The following is a 19,587-nucleotide window of genomic DNA, read 5'->3' as shown; positions in this document are numbered from 1 at the left end:
GGCAGTGTAATCTAAGAAAATCTTGCCGGGCTTTCTGCCTCTGTTATCAATTTCATAACATGGCATTGTTTATATTTTGAAAAAAAAATGTATTTTTGATGCAGTCTTCTTCTCCCAGAAAGATTTTTAGTTAAAAATCAGGAGCAGTAATGAATTCAAATCCTCCTCCAGACCTGAGATCGCTCTCCCCTTCCCCCTCTCCCCAGTCAATAGAAAGTTTCCTTTTAGTGCTATCTCATAGCATTTCCATTTCCACCAGGAGACAGCCTAGTTCTCAAGTCAGTAATGACTTGCAAAGGTGTTTGCAGTGACTTTAGATCTGCCAGAATTCCATAACCGTTGCTATATCTTGGATCAAAATGGACAATGCCCAAATGTAATGCGTTTTTTTAAGACAAGGCACCCCCTTTTTAAAGTGAGAAGAGGGTGTGGTGCCAAGGATAGTAGATGACGGGGTAGAGAAGTTTATTCAGGAAAAGAGAAATAGGGAACACAGAGGCTAGGGAAAAGCTATCTGGGCTCTTAGTTTTACCTGCAGACCCTGAGATTCTTGTCTGAAAGGAGGGTACGGTATTTCAGCAGTGAGACTTGGGACGAGCTCGGGTTCAGAGAATAGTCAGTATCGGCTTTGCCCTAAAGCGAATTTTGGTCCAAGGGCTGCCTATTTCATCGAAGGTGCTGAAAAAGTTGCATAATTTCAACCGGCCTAAAGTCATGGTGAAGACTCTGCTTGTCATTATTAACTGTGGCTTAGATCTCTTGACAAAAGGAAAATGGTAGGCGGCAGCACCGAAAGAAAACCTGGAAAGGCCTCGATTGGCAGGACTTACCTCTCACAGTTCACACAGTAAATAGGGTCAGGAAGGAGTGTACGCCTTTTTGGCATTGCCCTAGACTCTAAGCTCATTGTGGGCAGGTAACGTGTCTGCCAACTCTGTTATAATGTACTCCCCCATGAGCTTAGTACAATGCTCTGTACACAATAAGTACTCAATAAATGTGATCGATTGATATCTGTCCATGGAGGAATAAGCGGACATTTTAAAAAGCCAGAGACATTTACCAGAATCACCGACAGCCAAGCGGCTGGTGAATGGTGAGCTGAAACGGAGTGATTGAAAGGAGAGGCAGAGGAAAGGCCTTAAAGATGCCAAGGAGTGCAGCTTCGGACAGTGTCTGCATCAGAGCTGAGGAGGGGTGGGAGGGAGGCTGTGACATCAGATAGGCCTGGTGCGCAGCAGTCAAGAAAGGAGGGTCTCTTTGTGAACAGAAACACCAAGAGGCGTGTGAGATTAAGGCAGAATAGCCCCAAGGGGCTGCACGCAAACTGGTGCAGCAGTCCAACAGGGGATGGTATCTTGGCATATGCCACTGGCTCATGCTTATTTTCCTCTCTACGCCCCAGCGGGAACATGACCGGCAGGGATGAAAGAGGTCAAGCGGCCCCAGACAAACCACGAGCGCTAAAACTGATCCAGTCCGATCCAGCCAGGGTACCGTTCTCTGAGTTGACAGAATATTTTTCTTCTAAGGTGCTCAGAATTAAAGATCTTCACCAAATGACATGCCACAAGCTTCTTTGGTGAACCATGTTAACGTATTTCACAACTTTTGCTGGTAGAATTTTTTCATAAATCTCACCTAAATTTGGCATTTTGTGGTTTTTTGAGCTTATCAAAAGCCAAGTGGATTAGATTGTAAACTCCTCACTAATGGTAAAATGCTCAAGGGCAGGAGCCACATCTTATACTTTTGTATGTTCACCACCACCACCATCATCGATGCAGTCCCAGGACTCGCAAAGCCTTGAGAAAGAGCAGAGTTCAAGACTCCATTCCTCCTCCTTCCGTAGGGAAATGAGCTGTGATGCTATAAGAAAGTGTCTGGTGGTAAAGTGAGCAATCAAGCATCTGTCCTAGGCTGAAAATGACTGGTCCCAACTAGGAGTGGAGAGCTGTGTGTTTTTTGGGAGGGCGGGGGTGGACGGAGTCTTTATGTTTTACAATTTTTTTTGAAGAAACAGCCTTACAGGTCCACCTCTTCTCAAAATAAGTCCTTAGGGATGAAGGAGGGACCTTTCTCACTGCTTTGACTTTGCTAAGATAAGAGCATTCAAAACTTTTTTCCCTCCAGAGAAAGTCACTGTCTATTTCTGACTTATGAAGATATTCTTAATAGCTGTAATATAAACTGTAAGCTAAAAGAACACAGTCTCTCAGTCAGTGATATTTGCTTACTCTGTGGAGGGAACTGAACAGGGCACTGAAGAGTTTGGGAGATGCCACAGAGTCACCTACTGTGGATCATTAGTGCTTCGGTTTGTTTTCAGCAGCAAAATGATATTAAATGAATGGTTTAGAAATTTTAGAAATTTCTAAAATGAAAAAAAAAACAAAACAACGAACTCACAAGGTTTTAAAACTACACTTACATTGAATGGAATCATTTGAAAACTTGAATAGTGGTAGCCAGCAATATTTGTAAATATAGTCTTAACACTGGATAAGAAATATATGTAGTAAATATAAATTATACATAAATATTTCTAACATTGTCATATTTAAAATATGAAAATCAAACCTATTCTCAATAGTTAAAACACTATTATAGGTACAGACAGAAACTGTCATTTTTTACTTGCATTAAATTTCATTTAAGAACAGAAAAATCATTAAATGAAACCGAAAGGCGAGGTTGAAAGAAATAAACTATTTGTATGTTTGATGGGCTTTTATCTAGCTCAAATAAATTACTCCTTCAAAACTTATTATTAGAATCCAGAGATTCTTCTCATTGAATCAATCAATGGTGTTTATCGAGCACTTACTGTGTGCAGAGCACTGTCCTAAGCATTTGGGAGAGTACAATACAGAGTTGGTAGATATGTTCCCTGTCCACAATAAGCTTTCAGTCTAGAGTGGAATTAAATAGCCATGACCCTGCCTCCTGATCTCCAAAGAAGTTTAGAATAATCTGAAAACTGAATCAGAAGATGTGTGGTTAGAAACTCTTCATTTACATATCACTGTAAGAATAATACATAATAGTAGAAATTTCAACCAAGCCCAGCATTAACCAGACATCAGTATCATCCTATGAAAGACTGAATATAAGGGGGCTGTGGTTATATAAGCAGCTAAAGCTTGTTTCCTTACTATTTAAAGGCCCGAGAAAGCTGTGCCATCCTCATGGTCAAAATAAAACCATGTTAGCAAATTTGGTGAAGTTTCACTAAAACGTGAATCATTTTGAGATGTTGCTACAAAAACTTGGCTGACTTTTTTTTTCCTGAAATAAAACAATTTCCTCAGGGGGGAAAAAAATCCTGTCCATTGCAGCCTGCCTGCAAGAAAAATGGCCCATTCTCTCGATGAAAAGAATAAATAGTCCTTAATTATTTAATGGGTAATTGATCTGTTCACCCTAAGGAGCCAAACTCCTGGGCCAATTAAAAAAGGGGTATTTTCAATATCAGAGTTTGGACCGTACTCAGCCGTTTTCTCATGTGGGCCAGCTTTCCCATGTCACCAGGGAGTTAAAACAGAAATGTAGAGCCAGGTCAACTAGCACTGCCTGTTGTTTTTCAGTCACCTTTCACGGGGTCCCTGGGTTAGACGGCTCCCTTTTTGTTAGGGTCATTTCATCACGGTGGATTCTTTTCTTCTAGGTCCAAGGTGCGATGTTCATAGACATTTTAACCGGTATCTGAAATCAATATCATTTGTGGGTGGCAAAATGCCCAGTCCTGCCCGAGATTGGTCTAAGGGAGGACATCTGGGTTGACGGTCCACGAGTTCCAATTCAAAGTAGGAAAGCATCAAAATGAGAAATTCCTTGATTTCATAAATAGCGAATATTCTTCCAGGGCATTTTGTTAGGCCCGAACCAAAGGGTAGGTAGTAGTACTTTAACTTGAGGCCATTGCAATAGAAGTTGGTCTTTGTCTTTCCATTTTCATCCAGATAACGATTATATTTGAATGTCTGTAACCAGAAAAAGGCAAATAAACCCAGACGGTTAGTTAGAACTAAGATGAGGTTTCTCTGAGATAGTTTTTCCTGTCCTAAATTTTCTGGGGGGGACCATTTGTTTTCTCTTCCTCTCCTAGGTACAAGTTCAGAGGAAAGGCCATCCATGGCCATGGCTGCCCAAGGGAAAACCCAAATTGAAAACATTTAAAACAATATATCCCTCAATAGCCCCACTGATCATTGTTTGGAGAAGCAGCATGGCCTAGTGAATAGAGTACAGGCCTGGGAGTCAGAAGATTGTGGGTTACAATTCTAACTCTAATGCTGGGTGACCTTGGGCAATTCATTTAACTTCTCTGTGCCTCAATTACCTCATCTGTAAAATGGAGATTAAGACTGTGAGCCCCGTGTGGGACATGGAGTGTGGCCAACCTGATTAGCTTGCATCTACCCCAGCGCTCAGTACAGGGCCTGGCACAAAGTAAGCACTTAACAAATATTAAAAAAAAAGTAATATTCATTCACATTAGCTGGTAAGAGGATTTGTTAAGAGTTCTTTTTTTCATAGGACTTTAAGGCGTCAAATTAATCTTGTGCAGAAAGGGTATGTTTTCCATGAAGTTAGGGGTTAGGGAGCAGGGCCAAGAATCAAAAATGGCCCCACTGATGCCTCCAGGTTGATACCTGAACAGTGGGTCCAGAACAAAATTCAGCCTGCACGGAGGGAGGACGGAAATTTGTAAGGAAAACCTAGGTGGCAATCTCTTTATCAATACCTCACCTAGGCCCCGCATCCGGCAATGTTACAGAATGTAAAAAAGATGAGGGTCTTCTGCTTCAACATCACCGTGCACCTTATCGAAAGAGCACAGGAGTGGCTCTCAAAGAACCAGGATGGACAATGGATTTGCATTAGAGGTTTTGTTGGGGGGGAAACATTTCTCCAGGCAGGTGATAGAATTCTTTTTGATTAGGACTATTATTAATCAGAAAAAGAAGAGAAACTGGAGAGGATTTTTGAGGGAAGAAAGATAAGGCCAGTATTCATGTCGTGTGCATATGAACCCCATGGTAAGTGGAAATATGTCCAGAGGTTTTTGACCCTATGATGCACTTTATAGTCAGTAGGGGGAAAGGCAGGGCTTGGCTGCTAAATCCAAGTCTCTCAAAGGTTGTGTGAAACGTTCACAGGGATGAAAGCCTGGTTGCTTGACCAAGCTCTCTTGGGTGTACACTAAAACTGGATTTTTATGGGGAGCTCCTCACTTACCAAAGGGTCAGGATAGATTTCTGGGTCCAGGTGCACCAACGGGGGATAAAGAGCTATGACATCGTCCTTACGGATGCTATAGGAGCCATCCTCCAAATGCAAAATGAAATCTTCCTTTGCGGCCCGGACGTTCATGGATGCACTCGATAGCCGTATAGATTCCTTGATTATACTGTCTGCAGAGTAGAAGATGGTGTAGAAGGATTGTTAAAGGGGTGGTAAATTTCCTAGTTTATAATCAGCTCTAGTACATGGTAAACCAGAATAGAAGAGGGGAATTAAAGATTGATAACCAAATCAGAAAATGGGGTGATGGAGAAAATTTTCCTATTAACTGTTGTGGTTATCATTATTTAGCTATTACTATTCTTCACTATTATAAAAATTGATTTGGGGAGCCTAATCTGAAAATCTGTAGTCTTTCAATGCTTAAAAGAGATAAAAACTCCCTCACATCCGTGGCTCCATAATTGTATTCAGTCAGACTTGCTGTAGAGGATTACTAGAAATATGCTATTTGCAACACTTTAAAATGTAATTTAACCGATCAAGGTACTAAACCACACGGTTGTTCAAAATTCAGCTCAGACAAAAAACCAAGTGAAGCTGGAGATAATAGTAATAATAATCGTGGTATTTGTTAAGTGCTTACTATGTACCAGACACCTATACTGGGCACTGGGGTTAGACACAGTCGCTGTCCCACGTGGGAGCTGACGGCCTCAATCCCTATTGTACAGACGAGGGAATTAAGGAACAGAGAAGTGAAGCAACTTGTCCAAGCCACACAGCAGACAAGTGGCAGAGCCAGGATTAGAGCCCATGACCTTCTGACTCCCAGGCCCGTACTCTAGCCACTATGCCATGGAAATGAGATATGGCGGAGAGAACAGTTCTTCATCGATAAGTCCATGACGGGTGGTCATCTCCTTACAATTCTCAATTGAAAGACTCCATGATTCCTAGCCGAGTTGGTGTAGGAAGAGCTGTGGGGAGAAAACTAGGTTTTTGGCCACCGACCCTACAGTTTTTGAGGGTGAGAGGTCTCTGGGGAGGAAGGAACTAACAGGCCCTAACTCTGACCAAGTAATGAAGGGAAACTAGCAGCATGGCTTAGTGGCTAGAGTACGAGCCTGGGAGTCAGAAGGGCCTGGGTTCCAATCCTGGACCTGCCATTTGTCTGCATTGTGACCTTGAGCAAGTCATTTCACTTTTCTCTGCCTCAGTTACCTCATAAAATGGGGATTAAAACTGAGCCCGAAGTGGGACAGGGACAGTGTCCAATCTGATTATCTTGAATCTACCCAAGCGCTCAGTACTGTGCCTGGCACATAGTAAGCACGTAACAAATACCACTAAAAAACCTGATATTTTCCATCTCACCTAGGTGGTGCTCATAGTGAAAGGGTAAGATTGCTCAGGGACTGCACTCCAGGTGCTTTCTGATTGGACCTACCGAGGGCAGCCTGCAGGTGCTGGCAGCCCTTCACTACGTGATCTGTGCCAGCCTGCGTGGATGGAGAAAATGCCCTGAGGTTACTCATATTAGCAGCAGGACAGAAGAAAGGACTGGAGGAGACACAGAGGTAGAAGTCCAAAGTGTTTTTCTCGGTCAGGCAGCCGTTCATGACGGGCTTCTTAGGTGGACTTGGGGGTGGGGAAGGTCAAGCTGGTGCCACCTGGCTTCATCAGTGTTGGTTTTTCTTGTTAATATTAGGTGGGTAAGGCCATCTGGCAAGGCTTGCCTCAAGCCAAATTACGGCAGCACTCTTATTGTCTTCTGAAAAATGACCTCCCCTTTGGAAAGGTCTCCAGGACAGACACATCCAGAATTCTACTATCCTAGCTAAAATGGAGGAACGCCGGCATAAATAAATGAATTCTCCAACGTTCTATGAGACAGCGGCTGGGCCGTGCTCCTGGACCGAATGGGCCCGCTAGACCTGCGTTCGATTCCTCAGGGTAACAAGATGCGCTCACACGTGAACAGCAGGGGTAGGTCCCGAGTGACGCGAGACTGTCTGAGTAGACCATGAGGAAATGACAATATAAGATGGATTCCCGGGGAGGGAGAAAACAGAGTCAGATAAAGCTGAAGTTCAGAAGCCCAGAGAATAGAGTTGTCGCCTGCCTGGGATTTCCCTAGAAGCAGTCTGACAGTGGAAAGAGTACGGGCCCGGGAGTGAGGAAACCTGGATTCTAGTGCCAGCTGGGTCTCTGCCTTCTTTGTGACCAAGGACAAGTCACTTCTCTGTGCCTCAGTTACTTCATCTATAAAATGGGGAGAACACATCTGCACTTCCTCCCTCTTAGATTTTAAACCTTGTGTGGGTCAGATTGTGTCCGATCTAATTATCCTATTTCTACCCTAGCCCTTAGCGTACAGTAAGTGCCTTATTAACACCCTAATTAAGGGAAGCCCAAAGGTCATTATCTAGGTCATTTGGACTCTCTGAAGCTGGCAAGAACTGAGCAACTAAGGCCAAAGTGGAATTTTAGCTTGGATTATGTGGCTAATGGCCTCAGTTCCCCACTTATTTGCCGGTGAGGAATTGAAAACCTCTGGCAGTCAACCCGTCTTCCGGGCTGCTCTGGAATCCCCACCACTGGCCCCAGAGGGGCTAATTATGGCCCCCTAATGAATTCTCCCTTCCAGCCTGACAAGGGTGAGAATGCTCGGCTGTGCAGTTTGGGGACCTTACCGAGCACGGGCATGTCGTTCAGCTGGGCTTGAGTCAGCACGATGGGTTTGCCGTCAAAGCTGACTTTCTGTCCAGCATTTTTTAACACGTTGTGTACTTCTTCAACTGCCGCTTTCAGTGCTTCTGGGCTCCTGGATGCAGCAGAGCAGAAATCAATAGCATGGAGTTATTCATAATCAATCAATCATATTTATCAAACGCTTTCTGTATGCAGACCACTGTACTAAGTACTTGGTCGATAACAATATACCAGAGTTGGTTGACATGTTAGTTGCCCACAAGGAGCTTACAGTCTAGAATCATAATGAAACAGAGTGGCTAGTTGGCTGACACTAAGCAGATTGATCTTTTTTCTTTTGCTCTGTCTGATCAATATACAAATGAAATCTGGGAAAATGAGGAACGGTCCAAATTATTTTTAACCCTCTTTATTTAGACTTGCCTTGGTGCTTTTCCAGGTGGCCCTGGTTCTGGGGTTTAGGAACTGGTAATTTGCTGCTCACAACTCATATAATAAACCTGCGAGATTACTACAAAGGAATACCTCTAGTGGGTCTGTTATATGTTTCATTAAGAAAAGATGCCTCGAGCTGAAAATCTCGATAAGGCTTATGGCTACCTTGTACAAGATTGAACCGGGGAAAATCCAAATGGAGGATTCCATCACTTGTTAAAATTCCTCCACTGGTTTCAACACCACACCTCAGGGCCTTGGCCAAAACTTATGGCTTTGACGCCCCAGAAAGGTTTATTTTTTTTCTTTTTTTTAAATGGTACTTGTTAAACCCTTTCTATGTGCCAGGCACTGTACTAAGTGCTGGAGTAGATACAAGCTGATCAGGTTGGCCACAGTCCATGGCCAATATGGGGCTCACAGTCTTAATCCCTATTTTTTACAGATGAGGTAACTGAGGCACAGAAAAGTGAAGTGACTTGCCCAAGCTCACTCAGCAGACTAGGAATATCCAGAATTAGAACCCATGTCCTTCTGAGTCCCACTTAATTGGTGCATCGGTGTGCTTCGATCTGCCTGCTAAACACTTGGAATCTCCGGGAGAATGGAGTTATCGATATCTGTCATCCTCCTTAACTGCCATTACTGAGTCCAACTTTCCCCTCTCAGACTCCTGCAGTCTCAGCAACTCACACTCAGGGACCCCAAAGGAGAGCTCAACTTTCTTTTGATTTAAAACAGGTGTTTGCTGCATTTGGAGGATTCCTGACTATTAATCAGTCAGTGGTATTTATTGAGCACTTACGATGTGCATCCTAGGCAGCTGTTGGCTATATTACCTGGCCTCTCTCCTCCCTCCCAAGTGGCTCGTCAAGCCCCACAGGAGAGCTGATCATTCATTCATTCAATCATATTTACTGAGCATTTACTGTGTGCAGGGCACTGTACTGAGCGCTTGGATCTGTTGAGGGGAGCAGAGCAGCACTGACCAGCCTCTGGACCAACTCTGAGAGTAGGCACCAAAAAGCTGAGTCCAATAGAGTTCAGTGTGTCCCACCTTGCGTCCCCTCCATTCCTGTCCATAACGGCAAGCCGAGGCAAAATTAAAGACGTCCCACTTTAGTCTCGGCGTGGTTGGAGGTGGTGGGAAGGGTAGTCAAGTATATTGTTTTTGGGCGAGAGATATTAATTTTACATAGTGTTACTTTTCGGTTGCCGTGTAAATTCCCTTGAGATGAGCTTGAATTTGGGTTACCTAGAAAGGTTCCTCAGATTACCACAAGGCTTGGTAGAGATTTCCACATGTGAAAAATCCATATGGGATGCCTTTTTGTAAAGCTGGACTAATACCAGAGGCTATCCCAGAAGTAACAGGAGTGCAATGTTTTTAGAAATGTGTGTGGACCCTAGAAAAGAGGAAGCAACTCCATCATCAACAAGCAATAAAGAGAAGCAGCATGGCCTAAAGGAAAGAGCACGGGCCCTAGGGGTCAGAGGACTTGGGTTCTAATCCCGGATCCACCACTTGCCTGCTGTGTGACCTTGGGCAAGTCACCACTTCTCTGTGCTTCAGTTTCCTCATCTGCAAAATGGGGATTCAATACCTGTTCTCCCTTCTAATTAAACTGTGAGCTCCATGTGGGCTGGGGACTGGGTCCGATCTGAGACTTGCACCTACCCCAGTGCTTAGAACAGTACTTGACACTTAGACAGTGTTTACAGATACCACTTGTCAGCTGTGTGACTGTGGGCAAGTCACTTAACTTCTCTGTGCCTCAGTTACCTCATCTGTAAAATGGGGATTAAGACTGGGACCCTCACGTGGGACAACCTGATTACCCTGTATCTACCCCAGCGCTTAGAACAGTGCTCGGCACATAGTAAGCGCTTAACAAATACCAACATTATTATTATTACTATTGAAAAATATTAGCAGTGACTGCATTCTTAACACCGTTTTCCCTTAGGAGCTTTTTCAAAAAGAGGATAGTCACCTAATAGTTTGGAATAAACTCCAGAAAGTGGCAGGAATGGTATTGGCTTGGGCCGCCCAAAGAACCGCCAGGTGGGTTTTGGCCTTCTCCATATCATCGAAGGTAGACTGGGTGTCATTCAAGAACATGCGGAGCGTGACCAGCTCTGAGATTTTGTCTCGCTTCTGGAGGTTCTTGTGCAGCAACGCCTCGGCCAGCTTCTCACGAGCGTTGTACGCGCTCTTGAACACATGGATCGGGAGACCCGCCACCAGAGCAGGGAAGATCTTGTCAAACTCTTTGAAGTTTTCAAGGTAAATGGCTCGCTGAGCTTTCTGCTTCTGGAGATCTTTGTTGGAATTTAGCTCTTTGCCAAATAGAGTTAAATAGCCAGCTTCAAACATCACCCGGTAGCAGAATGAGTACAGCCCATCCGTCACCCACGGGGCGGGGTTTTCTTGCGGCGGGACCGACGGCTTCAAGACGTGTTGGAGGTTTTCCATCATGTTTTCAGTGAGGGAATGCAAAGCGTCACCCTGGAGGGTTTTGATGAAAGTCTGATGCATGTTTTCAGTGGTGTTTCCATCATTCGGATCGATGCTTCTATGGCCGAATACCTGCCAAGATAAAACCAAGGCCCATCACGGTGGATTAGAGTTGAAAGAAATCAATCAGTGGTATTCATTGAGCACTGACTGTGTGTAGAGCACTGTACTGAGCGTTTGGGAGAGTACAACAGAGTTGGTAGACACGTTCCCTGCCCACACGAAAGGAAACTAGTAAAGTCTGTGCCTCACAAACTAGCAGGAGGTTAGCACAAGTCCCAGTTAAACTACAAAAGCCACATACATTTCAAAAATGTTTGTCAAACTATAGCAGCCTTTCCACTGAGGAGCCCGAAATATCTCGAGACCAACAAAGCAAATCCCTCTTAAGGAGTTAACTGCCTTTAGGAAAGAGAGAGCTGCAGGAGAACCTGTGTTCATAACACTGGAGCACTAAAAAGCAGCGTGGCTCAGTGGAAAGAGCCTGGGCTTCGGAGTCAGAGGTCATGGGTTCGATTCCCGGCTCTGTCACTTGTCAGCTGTGTGACTGTGGGCAAGTCACTTCACTTCTCTGTGCCTCAGTTACCTCATCTGTAAAATGGGGATTAAGTGTGAGCCTCATGTGGGACGACCTGATTACCCTGTATCTACCCCAGTGCTTAGAACAGTGCTCGGCACATAGTAAGCGCTTAACAAATACCAACATTATTATTATTATTATTATTAATCCTCCAAAGCTCACCTCCTCCAAGAGGCCTTCCCAGATTGAGCTCCCCCCTTTTTCCCTCTGCTCCCTCTACCCCCCCTTCGCCTCTCCGCAGCTAAACCCTCTTCTCCCCCTTTTCCCTCTCCTTCCTCCTCCCGTCCCACCCCCTCAGCACTGTACTCATCCGCTCGACTGTATGTATCTTCATCACCCTATTTATTTTGTTTAATGAGATGTACATCACCCTGATTCTATTTATTTGCCATTGTTTTCATGAGATGTTCTTCCCCTTGACTCTATTTATTGTCATTGTTCTTGTCTGCCCATCTCCCCCAGTTAGACTGTAAGCCCGTCAAAGGGCAGGGACTGTATCTGTTGCCGATTTGTACATTCCAAGCGCTTAGTACAGTGCTCTGCACAAAGTAAGCCCTCAATAAATACTATTGAATGAATGAATGAATGAATAATCCAGAGGTTTGACTTGGGAGCCCTCCATGTTGTGCTTGGGAATTTCCAAATGCCACTATCTTTGAGTTCAGGACATCTGAGCAGGAAGCAGCTTAGCCAGTTGGAATGAACCTGGGCCTGTGAGTCTGAGGACCTGGGTCTTAATATCGGCTTTTGCACTGGTCTGCTGTGTGACTTTGGGCAAGTCATCTCACTTCTCTATGCCTCAGGTTCTTCAGTTTTAAAATGGGAGCAAAATACTTGTTTCCCTCCTGCTTAGACCGTGAGCCCCGTGTGGGACGGGGACTGTGACTGAAATGATAAGCTTGTATCTATTCCAGTGCTTAAGACAGTAAGTGCTTAACAAATACTATTATTATTATTAGCCACACTCAGCTGTCCCCAGGCTCATTTTTAGTAAACCAAGGATGGCACCATGTCCAAAACAGACTTCATCACACATAAAAGACCTTGTGAATCCTTCCGCTCCTTGTTCCCTCCATCCACAGACTGCTCCTTAATGTTGGCAAGATGGGGGAGAACTGCAGTAATGTATTCAATTAAATTTTAGTAATCAGTAATATTTGCCAAGCATGTACCAACTGCAAAGTACTCTAAGTGCTTGGGAGAGTACAAGAGAAGGAGTACCCAACTTTTTGAGCCTTAAGGAGCTTTCAGTCTACTTAGGGGAAAACAGCTGGCAAAAATTATTTACAAATAGTGAAAGCAGAGGGAAGAACAAGAATATATTCAGAAAGTACTACATAAATATCAGGATGAAATAACGGAGCAAAGAATTGAGTATATACATAAGTATACAAATACAAAAATAGATATGGGACTAAAGTAGGCATATGTGAAGATAGGGATAAAGTTCATAACTGCTAAAGGTGAGCTCGAGGGATCAGGGATGTTGTGAATTAAGTGGGAAAAGCTTCATGGAAGAGGTGGGATTTTAGGAGAACTTTGAAGCTGGAGAGAGGGTGAATGGGTGACTTGTGGAGGGGGTGGAGAGCCAGGCTAGGAGAATAGGGTGAATGAGCGTTTGGAAGTGGAAGAGTGGACTTGGGAATAGCAAAGCATATGATCTTTGAGCCAGTGAAGAAACTGGTGGAGAGCCTTGAAGCCAATGGCAAGGAGTTTCTACTTGATGCAGAGAGTGTTTGGTAGACACTGGAGGATTTTGAGGAGTAGGGGGATGTGTGCGAGTGACCCTTCAAAAAGTGCGGTAACATGTTGTTTAGTGGGAGAGGCTGTTACAGCTGTGTAACTGGGACCAAAAGAGGGCTACGCCAAGATTAATTTTCCGCTTAGAATGATGATTTAACTCGTAACAGTGGCCTAAGCAAAAAGGATTGAGACAAAGAGTCAAGAAACCTGGGTTCTACCTGGTCCCAACTTTACCACTGGTCAGCTGTGGAACCAGGAGCAAGTCACTTATCGTCTTTGTGTCTCAGTTGTCTCATCTGTAAAATGGGGATATAATACTTGCACCCTCCCTCCCTCTTACTCTTTGACACCCAAGGTGCAACAAGGACTGTGTCTGATATGTTTATCTTGGGTCCACACCATCTTTTAGCTTGACACTTAAGCAAGAGGTTAATAAGTTTCATAATTATACAAGGACAGTTCGTTCAGGTAATGAGGATTAAAGTACATAGTAGATCAGATTTTGCCATAAGTTTGATCATGAGACAAAAATTCCATTCTTAAACATTCTCAACATTCATTTCGAGCCTTCTAAATTAGATAGATGGCTGTTCTAATAAATACAGTGTACTTGTTCGATAGAAGAGCCCTGGGAGAGACAGAAGAATGGGTGGGTGGACAGTCCCAAGAAAAGAAAATGTCGCAAGTGAATACCTTAGCAGCGGTGGTGAAGTGAAACTTTTTCCAGTCAAAGTGTTTTCCATGGCGCATCACCGTGTGGAATGAGAAAGGGTTGGTCAGGAAATGGACGTATTTCCCCACTATTTTGCAGGTGAAAATATTCCCGACCTTCTTTTGCTTGGCCCTGAGGAATTTAAGAGGATTGGCACCAAACTGCAATGCACAGCCCAGGTACGGGAGGGGTCCGTTGTCCAGGGGTGGTTCGCCAGGATGCCTGCAAGACAGAAAGTCACGGTCGGGGTGGTTGGAATTGTCAGCTGGGATCAGCCCCTGGGCCTGCCTGCTTAGCAAGTCTTCACTGATTTGGAATGACCTGTGGAGCGTGGTCCGTCGATGGGGCATTCGCCTGCCCAAACCAGGCTCTGTGGGAGGAGCAGATATACCTTTTTGATAAATCAGTTGTATTTATTGAGTGCTTGCTAAGTGCAGAGCCCTCTACTAAGCTCTTGGGAAGGCACAATGCAAAAGAATTAGTAGCCACATTCCCTGCCCACAACGAGCTGACCGTCTAGAGAACTTCAAAATGCACAAGAACCTCAAATTGCTTCATGATAATAATAACAATAGTAAACAAGGTATTCGTTAAGCACTCGCTATGCTCCTAGAACCATTCTAGGCATTGGGGTAAATGCAAGATAAGTCAAAGGCCGAGCTGTCTTGATCTCCTTCTGATTGTTCCCGCGTCAAAGACGGTGGAAGCTGAAGCTACAGAGGTCTTGTGAGCTGAACTCAGGACACCTGATTTCCAATTCAACTCCAGCTTCTGGATCCACTGCCCACTTTCAACTGAGGAGATGTTAGAGACTGTTTGGACCCAGCAGTAAAGCAGATTAAGTCGGATGATGAGTCAAGTGCCAATTAAACTACAATACTATTTCATGCTCTGGTTAGCTTCTTTCCCTCTTTCTATTATTTATTTTTATTCGATTTTTATTCATGTTATTTAATTCTATTATGAAACACAACTACATTTTTTTACCTTCTAACCTGATTATCTGCCTGGCAAGTTTTAATTGAAAAGCCTCCTCTTTTTCTGGGCAATTTGTGACAGAGTAGCATAGCCTAAAATATTGGGCATTAGTAATGAAGGATAGGGACAAAACTGTAAATTCTGAGTGGACAAAAGAATAGAAACATAATAGAAAACAGCATTGTATAGCCACCTAAAAGCAAGGCATTAAAGAACACGGGCTTGGGAGTCAGGGGTCGTGGGTTCTACTGCCGGCTCCGCCACTTGTCAGCTGTGTGACTTTGGGTAAGTCACTCAACTTCTCTGTGCCTCAGTTACCTCATCTGTAAAATGGGGATTCCAAGACGGTGAGCCCCACGTGGTACAACCTGATCACCTTGTATCTATCCCAGCGCTTAGAACAGAACTTGGCACATAGTAAGCACTTAACAAATACCGTCATTATTATTATCTCTTCAAAGTCACAACACAATGCCTATTAAAATAGATTATTCTAGACTCATAAATGCACTTATTATTATTATTATATCTGTTAAGTACTTAGTGTGTGTCAAGAAATGTTCTAATGTACTAAGAGGGAGTAGGATTTAATCCCCATTTTACATTTGAGAAAACAGAGGCACAGAGAAGTTAAGTGATGTGCCCAAGGTCTCACCCCAGGCAAGTGGTGGAGCCGGAATTAGAATCCAGGTCCTCTGATCTTTCCACTAAGCCTCACTGTGGTGTGTGGGAAGCCTTCGAAATAAGAAATCCCCTCATTCACTATCTACAACCAAGTTCCTCGATGGACCTGGAGTATGACACTAGCATCTACTCTTTGAAAGAGTTTCTCCAAGATTCTCCAGGTTTCTCCAAGAGCAACCAATGGATTCAACAAGCTAGGAAAATGCCTCCACCAGAAATACACCACGCAACCTTCAATAAAGAGTTAAGGCAGCAGTCCAGTTGGATTTTGAACTGTTCCTCTCTAACTGACAGCCTGCCCCAGCACCACCCCCAACCTGTAAGACTAAGATTGACTTCTCTGGCCGTGGGAGCCCAATGGAAGTGAAGGGATCATCTCATTCTCCCCCCTCTGTCCAGCCAGAGAGAGAACCACCGCTTCTCTGGCTCCTCCATCGACCGAGCCGGTTCTCTCCCAATCAGCCCACCAGTCCACAGAAAAGCAGCAGATCTGTTGGCCGGTGAGATTTTTTATAGGGAGCGTTTCTGCTAATTCTGTGTATTGCACTCTCCCAAGTGCTTAGAACAGTGCTCTTTACATAGTAAGTGCTCGATAAATGCCATCGATTGATTGATCGGCATGCAGAACTTTCTGACCTAACAGCGCTAATAATAAATAATAATGATAATTATGGAATTTGTTAAGCGCTTACTATGTGCTGAGCACTGTTCTAAGAACTGGGGTAGATACAAGGTAGTCAGATTGTCCCACATGGGGCTCATATTTTTAATCCCCATTTTTACAGATGAGGTAACTGAGGCCCAGAGAAGTCATTCGACTTGCCCAAGGTCACCCAGCAGACACGTGGCGGAGCCGGGATTGGAACCCACAACCTCTGACTCTCGAGCCCATGCTCTTTCCAGTAAGCCACGCTGCTTCTCTGCAAGGAGAGAGAGGGAGAGGGAGAGAGATGATCATCCAGGGGGCACTTGAAGGAGCAGAGACAAGAGTTCTTTTCCTTGCTAACTGCCTCTCTCCCTCACCACATTCCCAAGTTCCCTTGAGCTGGTTTGCTCTGGCAAGATGCTCCTACCCCTGCCGCAATTCCTGCTGCTGCCGCTTCTTTCCACCCCTTCATCAGCACCCTCCTCAGTTGATATCGATAAATCTCAGTCGACACAGATACAATCCTTTGAACTCATATTCTTCAAAATGATCCTTAACCCTAATAGCTGTGAGAGCAGGAGAGGAGAAAGCAAACACTTGAGACAGCCACATAAGGAGAGAAGGGTCAGCTTCCACAAAACAGATGAACCAACAATAATCTTACAATATTGAGGGTTAATGAGCCAAGCAGAAATTTGCAAATTTAGTATTCTTTACCTCCTTCTTATTCCTGTGATAAGCCATAAGCAACAGCACACTGCCACCAAGACTCCCCAGATTAAAGACATCGTCATCATTCTGCAATTTTGCAGTGAAGTTCCAGAGAAAATGAGGTATCTGTGCTTAAGTAAGTCAGATACCGAACACCGGGGCCCATGGCTCCTTTTTATATACAGTAGGAGCATTGATTCATTAACCTGAACTTAAGAGCCCAAAGCAAACTATTAATTAACCATTTGTTTTCACTCTCTCAGAAAAGAGTGATGTGAACCAGACAGTTCAGAAGTGGCCTTGAGCTGAGTCCACAAGAATCGGGAGTTGGTCCAAAACAACCAAAAAGCTGCAGTCGTCGATTATTTGAGGGTCTTGCATGTATTTTGTTCTATCAACTGGGTTTACCAACTATCGTTTGCAGTACAAGTGGAGCAATCAGTGCAAACACAATAGATTCCCTAATCGACTTATTTGAACTACTTATTCAGTCTATCAAGGAGAGGGAGCAGGCTGGTCCATTTTGCTTTTCAGGGAGATCTCCATTTTGCAGATGAAGAAACTGAGGCCCGGAGAGGTTAAAGTGACTCCACAGCAGGCCAGTAGCAGAGCGGGGACTAGCAGCCGTGTCTCCTGTCTCCCAGGATCATGCTGTTTTCTCTAGGCCTTGCTGCCTCTCGAGGCAAGACCCCTGGATGAATTGTTTCAGCTGCTTTAACTAGCATTTCTTTGTGAATTCAAGTGAATGCTTGGATGGCCATTCAGTTTCCCAGATGTGTCATTATGTCCTGGAGCCTGGGCAAGTCCTGTGGTCCCATGGCAGGAGACGAGGGAAAGGATGGCTCTTCTGGCCATGGGAGGATCCTTGGACCATCGTGCCAATCCCATTAGCTCAGGAGCACTGGCTCAGTTTGGCGAGAGTATGTCAGCGGCAAATGGTGGCTGAAAGCAAAGGGTGCCACCCAAGTCTGCTAAACTAGAAAAACTGAAAGCAAAAACAAACTTCCAGGACAAGAGGCCCATAATAGATGATTAATGGCCACATTCAGTGGAAAATGAAAAAGTTCCAAAGCCACTAAATGGGCCCATAGATGACAGGACCTTGGTCAGTTGTTAGAGGGAACTGCCACAGGAGTCCTAACTCAGTTGTTCTGCCTCTGGTCACGGCCCAAAGTCTGGCTAAGCCGGCAGGAGTCCTCGAATGAAAATTCATCCCGTTCACTTTCTAGTTTGTTGTGCTCCTCCTGCTAGGTTCTAGGTTCAGTTCAGCACCCTGAGCTCTGGAGGACCTTTTGACGATTCCTTAGGGTTGCCTCCTTTGGAAAAGTCCAGAAAAGTCCCAGAAATCCTGTCTGCTTTAGTTCAAAGCCAAAGACGGTTGAGAAATGGTGCATGTTGCAATAATATGGTGCCATATCAGCCTTGGTTGAGTTTGTCCAGCATTTCAGCAGGTCTGTATTCTGTAACCATGTATTCTAGAAACCGGCATGCAAGCATCCATGCTTCAGGATTGTTTTTCCAAACAATCTGTCTGGTTAACAGTTCGTGATTTCCTCAATCGATCCTCCTGACATGGGAAATGGAAATGTAACCCAAACTTCATTTTCCATTCAAAGAACAGTGCTTCACAAATTGCAGGCACTAAGCTGATATAGCCCAATCTCCCCCCTCTCCAGTCAAGCAGCAGTCTCCCTGCCATAAAGAGTAATTGGGCCTAAAGAAGTTGTTTATTTTTCTGATACTATTGTTTGTGTTCACGCTTCCCCTCCTTTAGAGGCTTGGTCCTCCCTCTCTCTATCCTTCGTCACTTCTGCCACTTTCTCCTCCCCCTGCCCTGGAAGCTGAAATAGAGAAAAACTCCAAAGAAAGAACTAAAAGCCCCCCAGCTCAACTAAGAGAAAGGGACACACCTAAGAAATCCAAAGCAGAGACATCATCAACCAGTCAAATGGACCGGCCACAAATACAGTAAATCTAATCCGTGGGTCAGTCATTCAGGCTGATGTCGAGGTTCCGGGGGTGGACTTTGGACAGGACTAGTGCCTCCCCATCCAGGGTTTTCCACTAGCATTGGGCAAGTCAGTCCAGAGCACACCCGCGCCACTCGTGCAAAGTGTCAATCTCTTCTGGATGCTGCACAGCTGGGGCAGCCTCACCTGATGAAGAATGGGGTGGGGAGGAGAGAGATTATGGGTGTGTGGTTCAAGCTGTCTTCTGTGTCTAGGATGGTGAGTTAATAGCAAGAGAGAATTGAACCTGGTGAATATTCTGGCAATATTCACCAGCTTGGAAATGTGGTGAAGCTAACACCGGCTGGGAACAGGTGTGAGGCCTCCCCTTTATTCAATCAGTCAATCCATTAATCATGTTTATTGAGCACTTACAATATGCAAAGCACTGTACTAAGCGTTTGGGAGACTAGGTTTGAACACCCTCAACCAGTCAGATGGCAGCATGCAGTCATATGACTTTGATGCCCAGAGGGACCTTAAAAATCAATGTTTGAAGTGAGAAATGAGTGAAAGGAGAGCAGAGAAGCCTTTATTCACTGTGTGTTTCTGATGGGTGCAAACCTGGTCCTAAAACTAAAGGATAAGAATAGCCCTGGAAACCTAGGC

At 44.5% G+C, this 19,587-nt stretch overlaps 1 protein-coding gene and 1 long non-coding RNA gene across 2 annotated transcripts; one reads left to right on the top strand and one right to left on the bottom strand.

The window, feature by feature from the left end:
* Positions 1-2,409: 2,409 nt before the first annotated feature.
* On the bottom strand, positions 2,410-17,124 carry LOC100079392 (cytochrome P450 7A1). The gene is made up of 6 exons (XM_001514350.4): positions 16,976-17,124; positions 13,932-14,172; positions 10,392-10,987; positions 7,944-8,074; positions 5,242-5,417; positions 2,410-3,983 (listed from the first exon to the last, which is right to left on the bottom strand). Exons 1-6 carry the CDS (start codon positions 17,053-17,055, stop codon positions 3,684-3,686), a joined length of 1,524 nt encoding a protein of 507 aa, XP_001514400.1. The 5' UTR covers positions 17,056-17,124; the 3' UTR covers positions 2,410-3,683.
* LOC114813336 lies at positions 14,048-14,845 on the top strand. Its single transcript, XR_003761058.2, has 2 exons — positions 14,048-14,129; positions 14,648-14,845. It is a non-coding gene; the product is annotated as an uncharacterized LOC114813336 (long non-coding RNA).
* Positions 17,125-19,587: the final 2,463 nt, after the last annotated feature.

This window comes from Ornithorhynchus anatinus, chromosome 7 (assembly GCF_004115215.2).
Source record: "Ornithorhynchus anatinus isolate Pmale09 chromosome 7, mOrnAna1.pri.v4, whole genome shotgun sequence".
Lineage (NCBI taxonomy): Eukaryota > Metazoa > Chordata > Mammalia > Monotremata > Ornithorhynchidae > Ornithorhynchus > Ornithorhynchus anatinus.
This window is presented reverse-complemented; position numbering and strand designations above follow the sequence as displayed.

Bases quoted from the DNA above. Each gene is read 5' to 3' on its own strand.
- LOC100079392 (XM_001514350.4), bottom strand. From the start codon at position 17,055: ATGATGACGATGTCTTTAATCTGGGGAGTCTTGGTGGCAGTGTGCTGT. The intron at 8,075-10,391 runs GTGACTATCCTC...TGCTGCATCCAG, and splicing joins AGTTTATTCCAAACTATTAG to GAGCCCAGAAGCACTGAAAG. The intron at 5,418-7,943 runs GTAAGGTCCCCA...TCTACTCTGCAG, and splicing joins GAACGACATGCCCGTGCTCG to ACAGTATAATCAAGGAATCT.